Genomic DNA, 18,700 nt, shown 5'->3' with positions numbered 1-18,700 from the left:
GAAACGATGCGCAGATCGTATTTAGAATCTATGGGCCATACTAGTCTACATATGTAGCAGTAAATAATATCATATATTATAAAATGCCACATAATAAATCACTCATCATGCTTTCCTAAACTACAACATCAAATGTTCACAATTAAGGAAACATGGCAACTATCTCATATTTTAATTAATTTACTGTAATTAGATAATATCATATATTATTCAATACCTTTCATAAAATATCATATATTTTAATTTAGGTATGAGATAGAATCAAATCTTATTTTAATTATGGAAGATAAATCTCATTTAAAATCCATAATTATCCTAACTAACTTAGGAAATTCTATCCTAATTACTAGCCAATCACAATATTTTAAATCAATTATTATCCAAAAATAATTATGGGATAATCACATTATTAAATCAATTATTATCCAAATAGAATCTTTTGCTCCATCATTATCCAAACTTTAACAAACTTTATCCAAAATTAACAACTTTAACTTAGGATAATTATCAAAATAACAACTTTTAAATTGGTACTTATCTTTTTCAAAATCAAAACTTATCATCTTTAATTTTAATTTTGAAAAACTGATTTTTATTAAAATAAAATAATTTTTTTTATTGAGAACCGTGCACCAGCCACCGTGGTGTGGCCAGCCGAAGCCGGCCACGGTGGCCGTACACCGTAAGGTGTACGCTGCTTAGCAGCGGTGCACAGCAGCAGCAGCGGTGCCGCACTGCCTGTACGGTGCTGCTGTTGCTGCTCTGCTGGTCCAGCCTGCTGCCCCACCCACCCCTCCCTCCGGACCACCAGCTGCGGCAGCCGCCGTGGCTGCGCCACCCAGGCGCGGCTGCCGCGCATAAAACCCCCTTTTTTTTAATTTTAATTTTAATTTTAAACAAAATAATTTTGATAAAATCAAATTAACTTAATGTGGTCCAATTAATTCCAAAATTAAATCATATTCAATCTTGAAATTAGGGTTCTTCATGAAATTAATCTCCAATTCAATTTAACTCTTAAATTAAATAATTTGATCATGAAAAATTCACAATTTAACATGAAATCAAATAGATTAAATTCATTAAAACATGGGAAACGAATTAAATCAAAACCAAAACACAAATTTCACAAATTAGGGTTTAGGGTTTCGAATTTTCAATAAATTGGGGTTAGGGTGTTCGAATTTTCGAACATTATAGGGCAATTTTCGGACCTTTGATAATTAATATGGAGCAAATTAAACAACTTTTAATGATTCTATATTGTTAAATCACATTTAAAATAATAATTGACCCATAATTAAATTATTCTCCCTCCTAATTGAATTAAAATTGAGGACTATCAAAGAATTAATATTCAATATATGTACATGCATAGGCTAACTGATACCACTGTAGGAACTTATAGGTACAATATGCGAAAAATACATGAATCATATTCATGAAGCACCTAAAACCCAAGATCATGCATAACACATAAAGAATTAGAATTAATACCTTTGAAGCGTGATTCCACAAGTGATCGAGCAAGAACAATAACAAGGGAGATAAAGAACCCCAAACATGATTCCTCTACTCGGTCCACAGGCACAGATTAAGACCTCCACTAATGCTAGTTAGTTGCAATTGGACCCTTCAATTGACCTTCTACGGAGAAGAAAACGCAACGAAACAACCACGAACCACCACGAACCACCACACGCGCCACTAGGAGTGGCCGGCCGTGAGTCAAGGTGAGGGAGAGAGAGAGTCGTGAGTTTAGAGAGAGATTTAGGGATTTTGGGCTTGGTTGCTTGATGCACAATTAACTGTTAATTGTTATCTCTTGCAACCCTAGGCATGGATCTTATTTATAGATCCCATCCACAAATAAGAGTCCATGTCTTAAGCCCAAATCCCAATCCAACTAGTCTAACTCATTCCTATTCATGATTGATTAAGTGCTCACGAGGCCCATTAATGGGCCTCCAACTTGCTTAACCCAATACCCTTGTTGTGTGACCTTATAGGATCCATTCTAGTGGGCTTTGGACTATTTGACTAGCCCAAAGATCATTTGTCATATCTAGCACCAAACAATGATGACCCAAAAGAACGAACTTATTATCTCCATAATAGTGATCCTTGATATATCTAGTAATTGCACTTATCGAAGACATAACTCCTTCACGCTATGCTATTTAGAAAAGTTTTACCAGCTCTAAGATTACATAAAGTACAAATAAAACATAAGTACAACTTCCTCACAAGAAAGTGTTGGCTTGAACACCCAAGTTGAATTGCCTTCGAACATGATGTAGGAGATACCCAAATTTTCCTGTGTTGGCTTTGGATCTCCATTTTTGTTGATGTTGGAAAAGTACGGAAAGGCAGAGAACACGCGGTTGTTGGCGTACATTAGCTTGGGCTAAAAAAGACACAAAGAGTCTTTAACATTAGATAAAACAGGTAGGAATAAACGACGACCAAGGCTTAACGACACAATTTGAGTTCCTTTTACAAGAGGCTTGGTACCTTAATTGTGGGTACCTTTGACCCCTTCTCCAAGGAAGAAAATGAAATTTGGCTTTATGTCATTAGCAATATCATTAGACATAAACTGAACTGATCAGAGCTGAACTGAAAATAAACGTATGAGAACAAGCCCTAAGTGATAACCTACCAAAATAAAAAAAACTCAAGCCAAGACCACCTTTAAGAACCAAAACGGACCACAAACAAGGACCATCCTCAAGGAGCAAGTCCAACCTACCAAAATAAAAAAAACTCAAGCCAACACCACCTTCAAGAACCAAAACGGACCACAAACAAGGACCATCCTCAAGGAGCAAGTCCAACCGTCCAAGAGGATACTAAGTTGGGCTAACTTTAGAATTACATTTCTGTTTATATAAAGGCCCAACTATATAGAAAACCCTAGCAAAGTTTTTTGATAACAGATACAGACTAGGGTTTTTGATCCTCACTCATTTCCTGCTTAACTAAACTCTGTTGTCGAATAAACGCCGCTGAAGAGAGAACAACTTTCTCTCTCTTCCACCCAAATCTTCAAACATGGTCAGTCTTCTCTCTAATCTCTTGCAATCTACTCGTTTCTTGTTTTCTCTAACTTCCAATACTATGATTTTTGTTCATTGCATAATCTGAACTTTTTCTGAATGTTGTGGATTTTTGTTTCTGGGATCGGCTGCATGTCTTCTGGGTCTTTAAAATTTTCATCTATTTGATCTTTTCTGTGTAATTTATGTGATTTTCTGTGATTTTTCTTGCATAAATGTGAACCAGGTCTTTTTTGTTTTTGGAATTGTACTGGGTGATTGTGGTTAAAGACTGTGAATTGATCATAAATGTTTGATGAAATTTGCTAATTGTATAATTATCTTGATCTAATGATTTTTGTATATCGGTTATTTGGGTAATTTCTGGTTGGAATAAGGGTTAAAGTCTCTAGTTTAGATACATTTCGTGTTGCTTTTGAATTGAAGGTATCAGTGGATTGTATTAAGGATGTCGTAATGAGATGGTTGATGACTGGCTTTTGCTTTTGTTGTGCGGTAATGGTGCTTCCCTAAATATCGGTTATCGAGTAACTGGTTTGTGGTACTGTCCGAGAGCACAGGGAAATGGATGAAGAGTATTCGAGTGCGTCTGTTTTAGCATTTTCGTCGATTGATGATGGGATATGTTTCATTGATTTATTTGTCGAAATGGCTACTTAATCTGTGTTTGCTATTAAATTGCATATACAACATATTGCAAAGGTGAAATCATTGTTTTATTTTACTTATTTTTCATTTCAATTGTGTCATAAATGGTAGTGTACAAGGTAAGAGTTAAATTCAGGTGGGAAATGTATAACACTGTTCTCGGTGATTACTTGTCTGCAGAGCTTCTTCTTCCAAATGGTTAAACTAGAAGGTGGATTGATTTTTTTTTTTTATAGGAAATAGAGCTATTCTCGTTTTGATTTTTGATATCATGTCATAATTGCATAGTATATCTTATACTTCGTATGAGCAACTGCTATTGAGAATTTAGGGTATGCATGTTTGTTCTCCAATGTTGTTTATTCATGTTTTGTTGTTTATATGAATTGCAGGCGAGAGGATTGAAGAAACATTTGAAGAGGCTCAATGCCCCCAAGCATTGGATGCTTGACAAACTTGGTGGTGCATTTGTAAGTGACTCAAATTTGCACGTTATTCATCTGGCTGTTTCGCTGCTGTAATTTTTTCTTATGTTTGCTGCAATTTGATATGCAGGCTCCCAAACCTTCATCTGGTCCCCACAAAGCAAGGGAATGCTTGCCCTTGATCCTTATTCTGCGTAACAGGTTAAAGTATGCCCTTACTTACCAAGAGGTCCAAGCTATTTTGATGCAACGACATGTTCTTGTTGATAACAAAGTCAGGACTGATAAGACCTACCCAGCTGGTTTTATGGGTATGTTCTCTTTCAATTTCTGTCTTGATCTTCTATGTTGATTCGCATTATCCGACGTATATATAAGATTCCTTGAGATTGGATTGCATGATGTATTCACCTTTTTATGGTAAAGACTTGCTATTTTTTGCCCCATATTATACATATTGTTGGTGTTCAATTGGTAATATTACAAATTAACAATCTTTGTTAGGATAACTAATACCTGATAACTATGTATAAACTCTTTTGGCACCTGTTAATGGGAACTGCCTTTTTTTTCAGATGTTGTTTCCATTCCCAAGACAAATGAGAATTTCCGTCTGCTTTACGACACCAAGGGAAGATTCCGCTTGCACTCTATCAGAGATGAAGAGGCAAAGGTGTACTGTCATTTGCTTCTAAGAATTTATTGCATTTAGTTTTGATCCATTTATTTGACTTGATTTCTTTTATGCTCTTCTATTGCCATGATGCCACCAGTTAAGTCAACTTTATAATATAGAGAATTGTGTCTTATTTTGTACATCCATCTACTTCTCAGTACAAACTCTGCAAGGTCCGATCAATTCAGTTTGGACAGAAAGGTATTCCCTATTTGAACACCTATGATGGTCGCACCATCCGTTATCCTGACCCACTTATCAAGGCCAATGACACAATCAAGCTTGACCTGGAAGCCAACAAGATTGTTGACTTCATCAAGTTTGATGTCGGAAATGTTGTTATGGTGACTGGTGGTAGAAACAGAGGGCGTGTTGGAATCCTGAAGAACAGAGAAAAGCATAAGGGTAGCTTTGAAACCATTCACGTAGAAGATGCTGCTGGTCACGAATTTGCAACTCGTCAAGGCAACGTTTTTATCATTGGCAAGGGCACCAAGCCATGGGTATCTGTTCCCAAGGGTAAGGGTATCAAGTTGTCTATTATTGAGGAGGCCAGGAAGAGGCTACAGAAGGAAGCAGCTACTGCTTAATTTTATGTAATGCCAATATGGTTTCTCTCGAGTTGAACTGCTCTACATATTTTTCTTAGATGAATGCCGTAGTTATTTTCCTGTCATTACAATTTTGGCCTTTTGAACTTGCTGTGAGGTTGTGATAGATGTTATTTCTGTATTGGAGATGAATGTGACTAGCTAAAATTTATCTTTTTCATGGCAAAATTTTGATTTCTTTACAAAATGGTTGTGATGTTTCAGCAATTTTGGTTATAATTTAGTTTGAGCTCTACCTGAGTTTGATTCCATGAATGTTGTACTCTACATTTTGAGAACCAAGATAGGATAGTACTTTTGAGCGGTAAAGGCTGCACACACAATTGGGTACTATGTATAATTGTTTAGGGCAAAAATTTGTATGATGTGTAGTAACTAGAAGGATGGGTTAAATTGGGTCAATTTGATATTTGGCTTTGATTCAGTTCAATAGATTGTTGGGTATTGAGCAACACTTGGGCTTAATATGATTGAGTCATCAGCTCTTTTGTTCTCTTTAGCTTATTTTCAGTTTAGTTCAGTTTCAAGCAGTTCAGTTCTTAATTTCTTCTCTTGTAAAATATTCAATGTAGTTCAGCTTCAATCAAATCAGTTCAGTTCATTAAATTAGAACAGACCCTTAGGCTAGATTGGAGACGATAAAAAAATTAGGGAAACTTTAAAATTTTGCTATGTTTTTTTTTATTGATGTTAATATTTTTCATAATACTCATTTTATGTTAAAATTAAGTCCGTTCTTTTTTTTTTTTGACAACGGGTAAAAGGAGACTAGCTCCCAACAGACTCGACGCAAGAATTAAAACTACAAACAGACTTAGACCTCTTCGCTGAGTTAGTAAAAACAGAAAACATCCAAGAAAAAGGGGGACTACTAACATGATCATCTAAGGGGGGGATACAATGAGATTAACTAATTCCAGTATGGATGTTAGACATGAGATACTCGAGGCTTGCTCCTTTACGTTTTCTAGTCCTGCAAAAATGCTCCTCTTCCTCTTCTTCACATGCGACCTACCCAACCTTCTATTCTTCAAATTGTTGGAGTTGAAAATGAAGGTAACGGGGGTAGGGATGAGTGGCTCCTCCAGTTCCACTTCTAAACCCATGGGATCATCCTTATTAGATCCTACCGACTCCACTTTAGCTTGATCAGTAATGTGAAAGTTGCTTATAGGCGTTTCGTTACTGTAGGGAATATTTCAAGCATTACCCCAAACTTGAACCCCACTGTGATCATACACTTAAGCATGGTGGCGTCCAAAGGGAAGGAAGGTAGAGCAAAAGAGTCGCCAACAAGTTTTAGGAACTTGTAAATCGTTCACAAGGTGAAGATTACACCCCTTAACGATCCAGGAGATCGTCAACTCCAAAAAGTCTTGAACCAAATAGGGTTCGGGGATGAAGGTACAAATCCAACCTAAAAGAGATTGAACCTGCCCTAAATAGGCCTCTACTTTATTCTTCTCGTATTCATGTGCGCTTTCTGACTAGCATGCAATCAATAGGTTAACCCTAAACCTGTTTATCTATGTTGGTTGAATTTAATGCACAAATAAACTATTATTGGCGATCACTTGAATTATAATCATATTAGCCCAAACAAGATTATTAATTATCTTATTAAGCGTGATTACAAGTACAAATTCCCTTTAAACATGCATAAAAGGCGTGACAAGCAATAACAATAATAATCATCAAGCAACATGATAATCATAAATCATAATTATAAAAACAATAATTATAACAATAATAATCATGTTAAAGCATAATATTATTAGCAAGATCCTAGGCATGATACTATCAAGATTAATAACAAACCCTAGCATGTCACTAAACAATAAAAATCAAAGCTTTAAACCTAACATGATACTAACATGCTATTAGAAAAGAGTAAAAGGCACCCTAAACATGATACTAGAAAGCAATAATAACATCCTAAGCATGATACTAGGCATTAAACAGATTTAAACATGCTTTCTACAAGAATAGAGCAATAAGACTACATACTTTGATGCCTCGTATCTCTTTCTAGTAACAAAATACACGCGTTAGTAACTTCAAGGAAAATATAAAATCAAACAATTAAATCAAATAATTTAAATAGAGATTAGAGACCAAACCCTCAGAAATTATAACCTTTCACGTCTAGAGCGAAGGCAACTTCGAACTTGGCTAGGTGTGTCTAGATCTAATGAATGAGGAATTTTGTTTGTGAAAAGTTGGTTTAGAAAGAGAGAGAGAGAGAGTGAAAGCTTCTAGCTTTTAGAGAGAGAATAGAGAGATGATTGTTGATTGTAGATTGTAGATTGTAGATGATTAAAAACGGAGGTTTAGGACCCATTTTATAAGAAAACAGTTCGGAAATAAGTAGAATTTGATAAGGAATAAAACTCCACTCTGTCGCTGCAAAACCGACCTTGTCGCCAGGCGACAGCCTGGATTTCTACGCGCTTTCAACACGGAGTCCACATATGAATCAAAATCGATTTGTAAAGTCCGTATGAAACTGAAATCGTATCTTTCATAAAATAATATTTTATTCCAAATAAAACTTTATCAAAATATAATTATTAATTCTAATCTTATTAGGATTAAAGAGAACCCTCTAGAGAAATCTAGAAGACTATAATTAATTCTAATAACTTTAGGAATAATAATTAACATTGGACCCTCCCCTAGATCATTGGGCCGTAAGTAAAGATCAAACCGGACCCAGTTTAGTATTTTGGCCATAACTTCCTCATTATTCATCGGAATTGGGCTTATAATATATCGTTGGAGAGCTCTTTACAAGCCCCATCCAACTACACTATTATTGGACCCTTGTCGTGGACCAAACTAAACAGGATTGGCTGTTTTCATAAAATAGAGTTGTTTTCGAAAAAAGAAAGAAAGAATTTAATAAAAAAAACCAACCGCAACACTTGACCTTTCACACTTTCACCTCATTCGATAATCATTCGACGCAAAAGGTATTCATCACTGGGTTTGGTTTTGGGGAGACACTTTTGGGTGTCTACAGTTACTATTCTCGATGCATGTGGATGCATTGCTGTAGTTAGTGGTGCTTGAGTGTATGTGATCACCTGATTTTTCAAAATCAATAGTGGAAAGAGTGCCACTGCCAACAAACTGGTCAACATCTAGTAGGGGGGAGACCTTCTTCTTCTTCCTCCTGCAATTTTTCCTGTTGCGTTTTCTTTTTCTACCGAACATACCATTTTCCTAGGCATTGACACAACATCTGGACTTGTGCTATCCATGTTAGTGAATTTTGAAGGGTGCCTATTCGGGGCAGTCGATTTCTTCACGCGTAGGGTCATCCACGAGTCGGTTGATGTGTTGAAGAAGCTCATTGTTTTCCCTTGTTGAAGCTTGAAATAAGACAAGTAGGGGATCTTGAGGGATTGGTTTGTCCTCCTACCGTTGGAAAAATAGTAAGTAGTTCCAACTTCATGATCCGATGCATGACTAGATCCTTGATTGTTCTTGGAGTAACTTGAAGCTTCCTCCCCGGAGGCCAATGGGAAGAAGGAATTGTTGGTAATAACTGAGCTCTCCACTTCCCTTTCAATGACGGGGTCAGTGACAGTCATGTTAGTCAGCCCGCTCCGTTCACCATTTCCTATCGACACACTACCAATCCCCGAAATAGAAACCTCACTGACTTACCTTTCTTAATGTGGGTAGGATGGGTTGGGGGGGTAGACATGTCACTCCTCTTTCCATGAGCCTTCTTAGGCTCTAACCTGGCAACCTTGCCAAGATCCTCATCAATTTCCTGGACTTTCCTCCCACTCTTTATTTTGCTAATCTCTCGGAGTAACCCCTTAATAATCTCCAATTCCCAGAGAATATCATAATTGTTAGGTTCAACCTCAGCTGCCTTACTAAGGTCCTCATATGCTTCTTCAACCTGGAAGAGCTTAGCCTCTGCTAAGGCCCTTCTGTAGAAAGCTTTTGCATTACAACCATCATACTTAATGACTAAGGAGCAGAGTTCCTTAGTTTGTTCATGATCATGCACCTTAAGAGCACAAGCTGCAAGGTTTAATTCCAAAGTAATTGCAAGATTCCAAAATAAACTATTGTCCTCCCCATTTCTAGGAGAAACAAAGCAAAGGAATTTTAGACCTCTGTCATACCTTGCTCCCGCATCAATAACCTTACCCTTTTTGAAGTAGGCATTACCTTCCTCTTTCAGGAACTTGACATGGTGAAGGATATTACGGGAACAATTATTGGAAGCAAATTCATCAATACTATCATCATAGTCATCATTTAGGTGAATGATCATGAGATCATTTATTAAGGATTGACACTCCATTGATAAACTGTAGAAAACAAGAAAAAAAAACAACTAAGACAAAGCAACGGGAGCCTTACATAGATTACCGAGACAAGGTATAGAAGCGGCTAGGAACGGTGGTGATGAGATGTCACGAGACCCGGTTGACTCAGCCACGGCAAAGGAGAGAACACTGCCACGACAGCGGGGAACACCGTCAAAAGAACGACGACTAGGTTGTTGTCGGAGAACCACCGTCCAAGCGAACCCACTTCGACCTCAAAAGCGGGACCTCGCTGAGACCCAAATACGAATAGCTCTTCGCTGGCGATCGGAGAACGGCGCTAGAGTGGAGCTAGAGAGGGGGCGGTACGCCGACGATCGAGGAGAAGAGCCACCCACTCCGATCGCCGGTGTACCAATGAATTAAACTGGAAAACTTAGGCGGAGGAAACTAAGTTTTGGTTTTCCTGTTAGGCGGAGAAAACTAGTAGGCTTTTTTGTGTCATATGATAAGGAGATGAGTAATTAAGTCCGTTCTTAAAACTTTAGAGCACCCACAACAATAACTAAATCTTCATCGGAAATGGTGAGTTTCTGAATTTAGAGGAAGAGGAGGTTTTGGAATCTTAATAGAGGATCTTCAATTTATGAGGATGAAGCACCATCCTTTGTAGAAAGAGGATGTACACTCCTTGGTGCAAGAGCAAAATTTGGGCTTGTTATCTGATGCGTAGATGCTCACCCAAAAAATTGTTAATATCCTATTTCTTACTCAACAATATGCGACCAACCAACCATAAGTAGACACATGACACTTTAATTGCATTGGGAAAATTATAAAAAGTATGGTATACAGAAATTAAAATTAAGGCGTTAAACAAATAAGAAGAGAGAGAGAGAGAGAAACTCAGAGGACGATGATGAGAACAATGTTGTCCTTGTTCTTAAGCCGAAATATGGTTTGCAAGCATTATAAAATCAAATACTCCCTTTGTTTCAAGTTACTTGCAACAATTACCAAAAATGGTCGTTTCACAACTTGTAACAAGTTTTTTTTCCTTTTATAGTAAGTTTTTTAGTGTGAAATGTCCATCTTGCCCTTAATTTTTTATTTTTTATTTTTTTTAATGTGTTTTAACATTTTTTAACCACAATTACTTAACCCTTAATCTAATCAATTAATTTAACCACTCCCACCAAAAATTAACCCCCTCATACTTATTTCATCAGAGATCAGTGATCTCCCCAACTACCTCATTCATTGATTTGCATTCAATTCCTCTTGAATATGCTGCCAGTTGAACAACTTCTGGAAAATTCCTTTATAAACTCTAGATATACCTTCGTATTCCCTCTTCTCTCTCCTCTACGCTCTTCCATCTCCCCCTAATTCTCTCTGTGAAACCCTAAACAAAATCAAAATAAGTTCCCACCCAAATGAAAAAGAGTCCCTTGATCGTACTGTGAAGGACAATGACCCTCCCTTCTCACTTTACAAAGCGCAGCGAGGAACTGGAATCATGAAACTAGTGCGTCGCTGCTCTATTTCGTTCTCTAGGTATGTCCGAGGAAAAATTGGGGCAAAAATTGGTCCGAACAGTTCAAATGAGGACGAAGAGGATGTTGTGAGCGTAGATCCACCAAAAACAACGGTTACTGAGGCTATATCGGGTCCAGATCTTGGGGTTGGTGGTCCTTTGGCTTTGACAGAAGGGCCAATTGAAGTGGTTCATCAGAAGGAAAACCCTTCTGAGGAGTCAGATTTGGTGGAGCACGGAGGGAGTGAGGCGGTTGTTGCTATGGTGGACGACTCTGAGTCCCTGACCCCGTTGCCGAAGTTTTCCCTGACTCCCTCAAGGCTTCCGCAACTACCGAGTCTTCTAGAGGAAAGAAAAGGGTCCGATCTGTGTTGACGAAGGACTTCAGCAACTGGGACCCTAATTATATGGCCAAATACCCTCATGAATTCCTTCCCAGTAACTGATCTTGCAGCGTAATGATTCCTATCTCCAACTCTTTGATTTTTATGATCTTATCCTATGTGTTTCTGAAAATGCTTATGATGTGTTTAATATGTTCACTTGGAAGTCCTTGAATTTAGTATTTTTTCAAAATGCTCATTAATGGTGGTGATTGGATTTGTTATTATGTTATATGTGTTTGTGGTTTGGCTTATTGTACCCTGGGTTGGTTCTGTGTGCTGGATTTGTTCTGCAGTGCTATCAGTTGTTGCTTTGGATTTGTTATGATGCTGTATCTGTTGGTGATTTGGATTTTGTTGTTGATTTAGGTCATTTGGTTTGGTTCATTGTGCTGGTTGTTGTTGTTGGGTTCACTGATTGAGTCCCTTGGTGTTGTATTAATTTGATGAGAAATAACTGTTGGGTTGTAAACTTAGGTGAATGTCGTAGTAGATGGATGTCGAGCTTCATTGTTGGTATTTTATGAGCAACAGATTACTCATGAAGAGTCCCTTATCTGTTGGTTGCTCTGTGTTGGTGCATTGAATCCCACTTCAAACATGCATCATACCATCGTTCATTTCCACATGATGAAGGGACTCATCTGACAATACTCCCTACCAAGGGATGGCTCCAACAACTTCAATTAGAGGTTGTTGTTGAGGTACTCTTTGTAGGGAGTTTGCCATGTTTAAGACAAACCCATCTAATGGATATTGCTCCCTATTTGACTGTGATACTGCAACAACCATATGTGTTAATTGGTTTGTTTCATATTCAAAATATTAACACTTTACATAAGTCCTATTTCATGTACTCTACACTACAATGACTGCCTTACTAATGTTCCTATCCTATTTACCAAAAGACACATAACCAATACAAAAACAAGCAAAAAAAAAAAAAAAAGACTTTTTGTGAAAAAGTCCCACATTAAAAGATGAGTGGAATTCACAAGGAAGCTTTCCTTATAAATACCCAAGGCATGCCTAGGGATTGTTCACTTGAGTAAGTGTTGAAAAAGGCATCACAGTGTGAAAACCTTTGAACACTAATTACTCGGGTTTTGAGGTCGGGCCTTGCTAACTCCAAGGCAATAGACCTAGTTCGGTGCTCGCGTTGCGGGTGGACTTCGTAGGAGGTCTCCGTGTGAGCGGAGCTAAGAGCTTTTGAAGTAAGAGCTCAATTAAGTGAACGAAGCACGCTACAAAGGTAATAATCTCTTACTTAGTATTGTGTTTATTTTAATTATGCATTATGGTTATAATTATTGTGAGTTTGGTTTTAGGGTCGGGTTTCCTTCCGCGGTGAGTCAGACTCACCGAAACCCAACACATGACTGTACAGTGATCCATGAATACTTGTTCAGTGTTGGATCAAAAACCTCAACAACTTTTTCCAAAATTCATCCAAATTCTTTGGGAATGATTGATATTGTATTGACTGTATTACCCTGAATAGACCAAGATCCAACACATTCAAGTCAGGGGATTGGGCAAGCTGAAATACAAATTGGATATTTAACCCATTTGCTTGAGTGGCAGCCAAAAATTCCTCATCCCTTGGAATTTGATGAGGCCTAGCATTGTCCCATTGTATGATTATGTTCTTTGACAATTGTGCATGTATTGTTGGAATGATGTGCTGTAAAATCATGTCTCTAATAGCTTGTCTGTTCACACTTTGAATTGCTTTTGTTTCCATGGTGCCTGCATCTCCGTTTTTGCTTTTCTTCTTGGCCATCTCATACTTCAAAAATAGAAAAAGACCATACTTTCCTGAGTGAATCATTGTACCATGCTCATCATATAGTGGCTTCCCAATCATTCCCATAAACATGGCCTTTAACTTGAACGTCTTTCATTGTTGTGCTATATATGGTGTTTCTTCATTTGGTGTAAGGTAAAAAGTCCTTGCTTATGGGTTCAAATAGAACCACTTCTCATCAATATGAATGTAATGCTACAAATCCATAAAAGTAGGGTCACCCTCACTAGGAAGAGGGTTAACATGATTAAGCACCCATTTCAACCTTGCCATTTGTAATAATCACTTAATGTTGGGTGATTTGTTGCTGTAACTGCCTTCAGTCTCCCTTTTTTTTTAACCTATGTATGACAACATGAGGTACCTTCAGTGTTGCAGCATAACTCCTATTTGTGGTTCTCTTGTAAAGTGGCACAGATATAAGCCGCTCATCTGAGTATTCCTTGGACTTGGGTTCTTGTCTTGCCTAATTTCTTGCTCCTGACATCAACCACATTCCCCAACTGAATTTTTTTTTTTAATTTCTTTGAACCATCTACTTGTAGTTGATATGTGTACATGGTGCTTGATTGCTAATGAGGTTAGTAGGCTTCTTGAAAGTGAGTTCCCTTCCATTTTAAGCAGTATATCATCAACTATCTGCCTTTTTTTCTTCAATGTTAAGTTCTCTGCTTTGCCTGCCATGGATTGCATTCTGATTTTCCTCTTCTTCTTCTGACTGTGAGTCCCCAATATCACTGCCTTCATTGTTTTGCTGATGATTAGATTCATTTGAATCTGACCCTGATTATGTGTTGTTGTTATTTGCTTCCATATCTCTATCCTGCTCCATCAACAGTTGGTTGATATCGAAAAAATCATCAAAGATTTCTTCCATGAGTCCCTTACTTTTTTTTTTTTACAGATCTGGTGGTAGGTGATGAAGTGGAGGTGCCTGGTTTTTTTTAGAAGCTTTCAGTGGAGTCTAATTCTGTACAAAGATCAGCTGCTGCAATTAACTCAGCAATTAGGAATTAGGAGTAATTACAATTGATGATGGTTTTTGTAATTTTTAAAATAATGGATTGATGGTTGTGGTTTGTAACTAATGTCTTTCGTATTCCCTCCTCCCCCCTCTATTCCCAAAAACTAGTTAAGAATGAATAGGGGTGTATGAGTAAGATTTGTGCCTTTTATAAGGAATAAGGGCCTTTTGCTTTTAAAATTTGATTACTTTCAAAGTTTCTGAAATTTGAAATTGTTTCAAAATTTCTGAAATTAGAAATTGGTTTTAAATTTTCATGAAATGTTTGGAGGAAAAAATTTGAGGCAAAAATAGTTGCCTCCTTAAGTAAGATAGCAAAAAAAAAAAAAAAAAAAAAAAAAAGGAGGGAGTGTTTCCACCAAAATAAAGAATCACATGTTTCCACTAGGGATGGCAACGGGTCGGATTCGGAGCGGATTATGCTAAATCCGACTCCGATCCGACAGTGAGTCGGAGGCTAAATCCGACATCCGACTCCGACTCCGACATCCGACTCCGAGACCCCGAATCCGATCCGACTTAAAAATTCAACATCCGACTCCGACTCCGATCCGACCCGAATCCGAGTTTCTTTTATTTTTTGATTTTTTAGGTTTTTTTTTAAAAAAATACTAAATCAACAATTTCCAAATTCCACTAAAAAACAGTATTAATAAAAATTCAAAGTACAACAAAGAAAATATTACACAGTACTTGTGAAATTGTCTACATTAGAACAATGATATCATAAAAATTCATAATAAATTACAAGTGCAATACAATTATACAAAACAACCAAGTTCATTCCTCCATGGCTCCATGCAACTCTTGAAGACTTCAATTCTTTAACATCAAGTTCACTGTGAAACTAACCAAGATAAAAAAAATGAATTAGTAACATAATTACATAATATATTATTTTTAATTAATTAACCAATCAAAAACATATAAAATTCACCTTTGTTCATTATTCCTCATCAACTTCCACATCTTCATCTTCATAAATTAAAGCTAATTCTAGCTCAATCTTTGTAGTATCTAAAAATCATATAAAAAGATACATTAGTATTATAAATTGACCAAAAAAAACTTTAATAAATGAAATACCTTTCAATAGTGAACGCCTCCAACTTTGAAGACACATCAAAGCTTCAACGGTTTCCGGTAGTAGTCTACTACGATGGGGTCCAATGACCCTCCCACTTGTGCTAAATGAACTCTCGGAAGCAACGGTGGAAATGGGTATCGCAAGAATATCTCTAGCAATCTTAGCAAGGGGGGGAAACCTATGTGACTCCGCATTCCACCAAGCCAAAAGACTAAACTTACTCTCATCAACTACAAGCCTCTCCTCTAACAAGTAAGTTTCCACCTCACATTTTTTAGTCCTCTTAGGAGGTTGTTGCGAAACATGTCTTGCCCACAACCCCTCAACTTCATCAAATTCATCCATGGGCCTCTTACCATTCACATTGACAATGGAGGAAGTTACACTAAAAGGAGTGTCATCATAACTTGCATCCATCTCATAATCATGAACTAAATCAACCAACAATCTTTTCACCCTATCACATTCCATCTCAAAACAATCACCATACACAAGTCTATAATAAAAAGTCACAATATCCAATTTTCTTCTAGGATCCAAAACCGAAGCAACCGACAACATTACATTAATCACATTCCAATATTTATCAAACTTAACAATCATTTTTGAAGCCATAGATTCAATCACCTTATTCCCACAACAAACCCATTTTCTCAAAGCAGGTAAAATTTCACACACTTTTTCAAAGTATCAAAGTACAAATTGGCCGTTGGATATTTTCTTCCCGAAAAAGCCTCCGTTGCCCTTTTAAATAGTGCTAACCTTTCACATATCTCACTAGCCATTTTCCAATCTTCTTTACTAGGTAGTTTAAATTTATTCCTTCCACTTTTGCTCACCTTTGAATCCAACCTAGTAAATGCATCTTTATACAAAAGGGCTATTTGCAACATATCATAACATGAATTCCATCTTGTCTTACAATCTAAAGTCAATTTCTTAGTGATAGGAATTCTACAATAATTACAAGCATCCTCAAACTTCTCATACCTTTTTGGTGTTGAAACACAAAAGGCAACAACACTACGAACTTTCTCAATTGCACCACTAATCATTTCCAACCCATCACCCACAATTAAGTTCAATATATGTGCACAACAACGCATATGTAAATAAGAACCACCCATAATAAGCTTGCTAGAGTTAAGTTTTTCACGCAAAACATCTACTACGGCATCATTAGTTGTACAATTGTCAAGTGTAATGGTGGATACCTTTTCATCTATATTGAAACTCTTCAAACATTCTACCAATGCCTTGCTAATTGATTCCTTGTTGTGTGGGCATGGCACATACAAAAACCTATCAAACACAATCAAGTTACATACATATTAATTATATATTCAATTAAATGTAAGTTCAAACAAAAATATAAAACTATTAAATTACCTAATGATAAGTTCACGCAAAACCCAATCATCATCAATGTAATGTGCCGTCACCACCATATACCCTTTCCTTTGATTGCTACTACTCCACATATCGGTGGTAATAGCAATCCTAGAATCATTCTCCGCAAACAACCTCATTAACTTTGATCTTTCTTCCTTGTAATCTCGTAGAATATCCGCTTTAACGGTATTCCTAGAGATTACCTTGAAATCCGGGTTCAAACTACTTACAAATCTTCTAAACCCAACATGCTCAACAATGGCAAGTGGGTACTCATGTAATATAATCATATTCACCAACTCGGACCTTGACACTTGAGCATTAAACTTAAATTTTCCAATCCCTAAGGAAGAAGATCCACTTTTACTTGACATAGCTAGTAAAATTTGTTGTTTCACATCCATAGTATTTTTTATTTTCATACATCTCTTTATGTGATCCCTTAAATGTGTAGTACCACTCTTTCCTCCACCAACAAAAAGTTTCTTACAACCTTTACACTTTGCCTTGTCTTCTCCATTCACCTTAATTTGGTCAAAGTGTTTCCAAACAATTGAAGTTAGCTTCCTTCCCTTAACACCTATAATTTCGTCATCATCTTGAGTCATTTCTTCATCATTAACCTTTGTTGATTGTTTTGTAGTCACATTAGTAGGTTCTTTTACATAGGAGGATGGATCAACAAACCCCTCATCATCATCATATCCATTAGTAGGAGTAGATGAAACTTCTTCCATACCTAAATGCAAAATTAAATTGGGGATAAAAATCAATAATTTAACACACAACCAAAAATTCGAACAGAATACACAAGTAACACAACCAAAAATTCGAGCAGAATTTTCCAAAAAATTCAAGCAGAATAAACACAATCCAAAATTCGAAATTCGAGCAGAATACACAAGTAACACAACCAAAAATTCGAGCAGAGTAAAAAAAAATTCAAGCAGAATAAACACAATTCGAAATTCGAGCAGAATACACAAGTAACACAACCAAAAATTCGAGCAGAGTAAAAAAAAAATTCAAGCAGAATAAACACAATCCGAAATTCGAAATTCGAGCAGAATACACAAGTAACACAACCAAAAATTCAAGCAGAATAAAAAAAAATCAAAAAAATCGAGCACAATACACAACCAAAAATCGAGCAGAATAAAAAAAGAATTCAAAAAAATTCGAGCATAATACACAACCAAAAATCGAGCAAAATAAATTAAAAATAAAAAAAATCAAGCAAACTATTCGGTTTCAAAATATTCGAGCAAACAATACACATAATCGAGCAAATAATCAAGCAAACAACACATTTAATCGAGCAAATAATTCAATTTCAGAATATAAAAAAATTAAAAAAAATGAAAATATACTTGACTTGTTGACGGTGCTGCGTTGCATCGGTCTGAGAGCGGTGACGAGTAGGTGGTTGACGTGGAGACGCGCCGCCGTGAAGAGCTATGTGGAGTACTGGAGTGGGCGAGTGGCTGGCTGCCTGGCTGCGTGAAAGGCTGAACTGCTGAAGTGAGAGTGAGAAATTGAGAATGTGGGCTGGCTGCGTGAAACTGTGAAAGAAAGGGTGAGGAGTGATCTAGGGTTTTTAGACAAAAGACCACTTAGACTACAAAATTAGAATTAGATATTTTAATTTGAAAAAAATACATAATTTGTTCATTTAAATCTAACTTTTACATAAAAAAGAATGTCTTATATTTTACACATTACAAATATTAATTGTGTAACAAGAACATAATTTTAAAAT

General features: G+C 36.7%; 1 protein-coding gene across 1 annotated transcript; it reads left to right on the top strand.

Annotated features, from left to right (window-relative positions):
• Positions 1-2,929: 2,929 nt before the first annotated feature.
• LOC145589610 (small ribosomal subunit protein eS4x) lies at positions 2,930-5,579 on the top strand. The gene is made up of 5 exons (XM_081646260.1): positions 2,930-3,057; positions 4,100-4,177; positions 4,263-4,443; positions 4,708-4,805; positions 4,967-5,579. Exons 1-5 carry the CDS (start codon positions 3,055-3,057, stop codon positions 5,396-5,398), a joined length of 792 nt encoding a protein of 263 aa, XP_081502386.1. The 5' UTR covers positions 2,930-3,054; the 3' UTR covers positions 5,399-5,579.
• The last annotated feature ends 13,121 nt before the right edge of the window (positions 5,580-18,700 follow it).

This window comes from Chenopodium album, chromosome 17 (assembly GCF_948465745.1).
Source record: "Chenopodium album chromosome 17, dcCheAlbu1.1, whole genome shotgun sequence".
Lineage (NCBI taxonomy): Eukaryota > Viridiplantae > Streptophyta > Magnoliopsida > Caryophyllales > Amaranthaceae > Chenopodium > Chenopodium album.
This window is presented reverse-complemented; position numbering and strand designations above follow the sequence as displayed.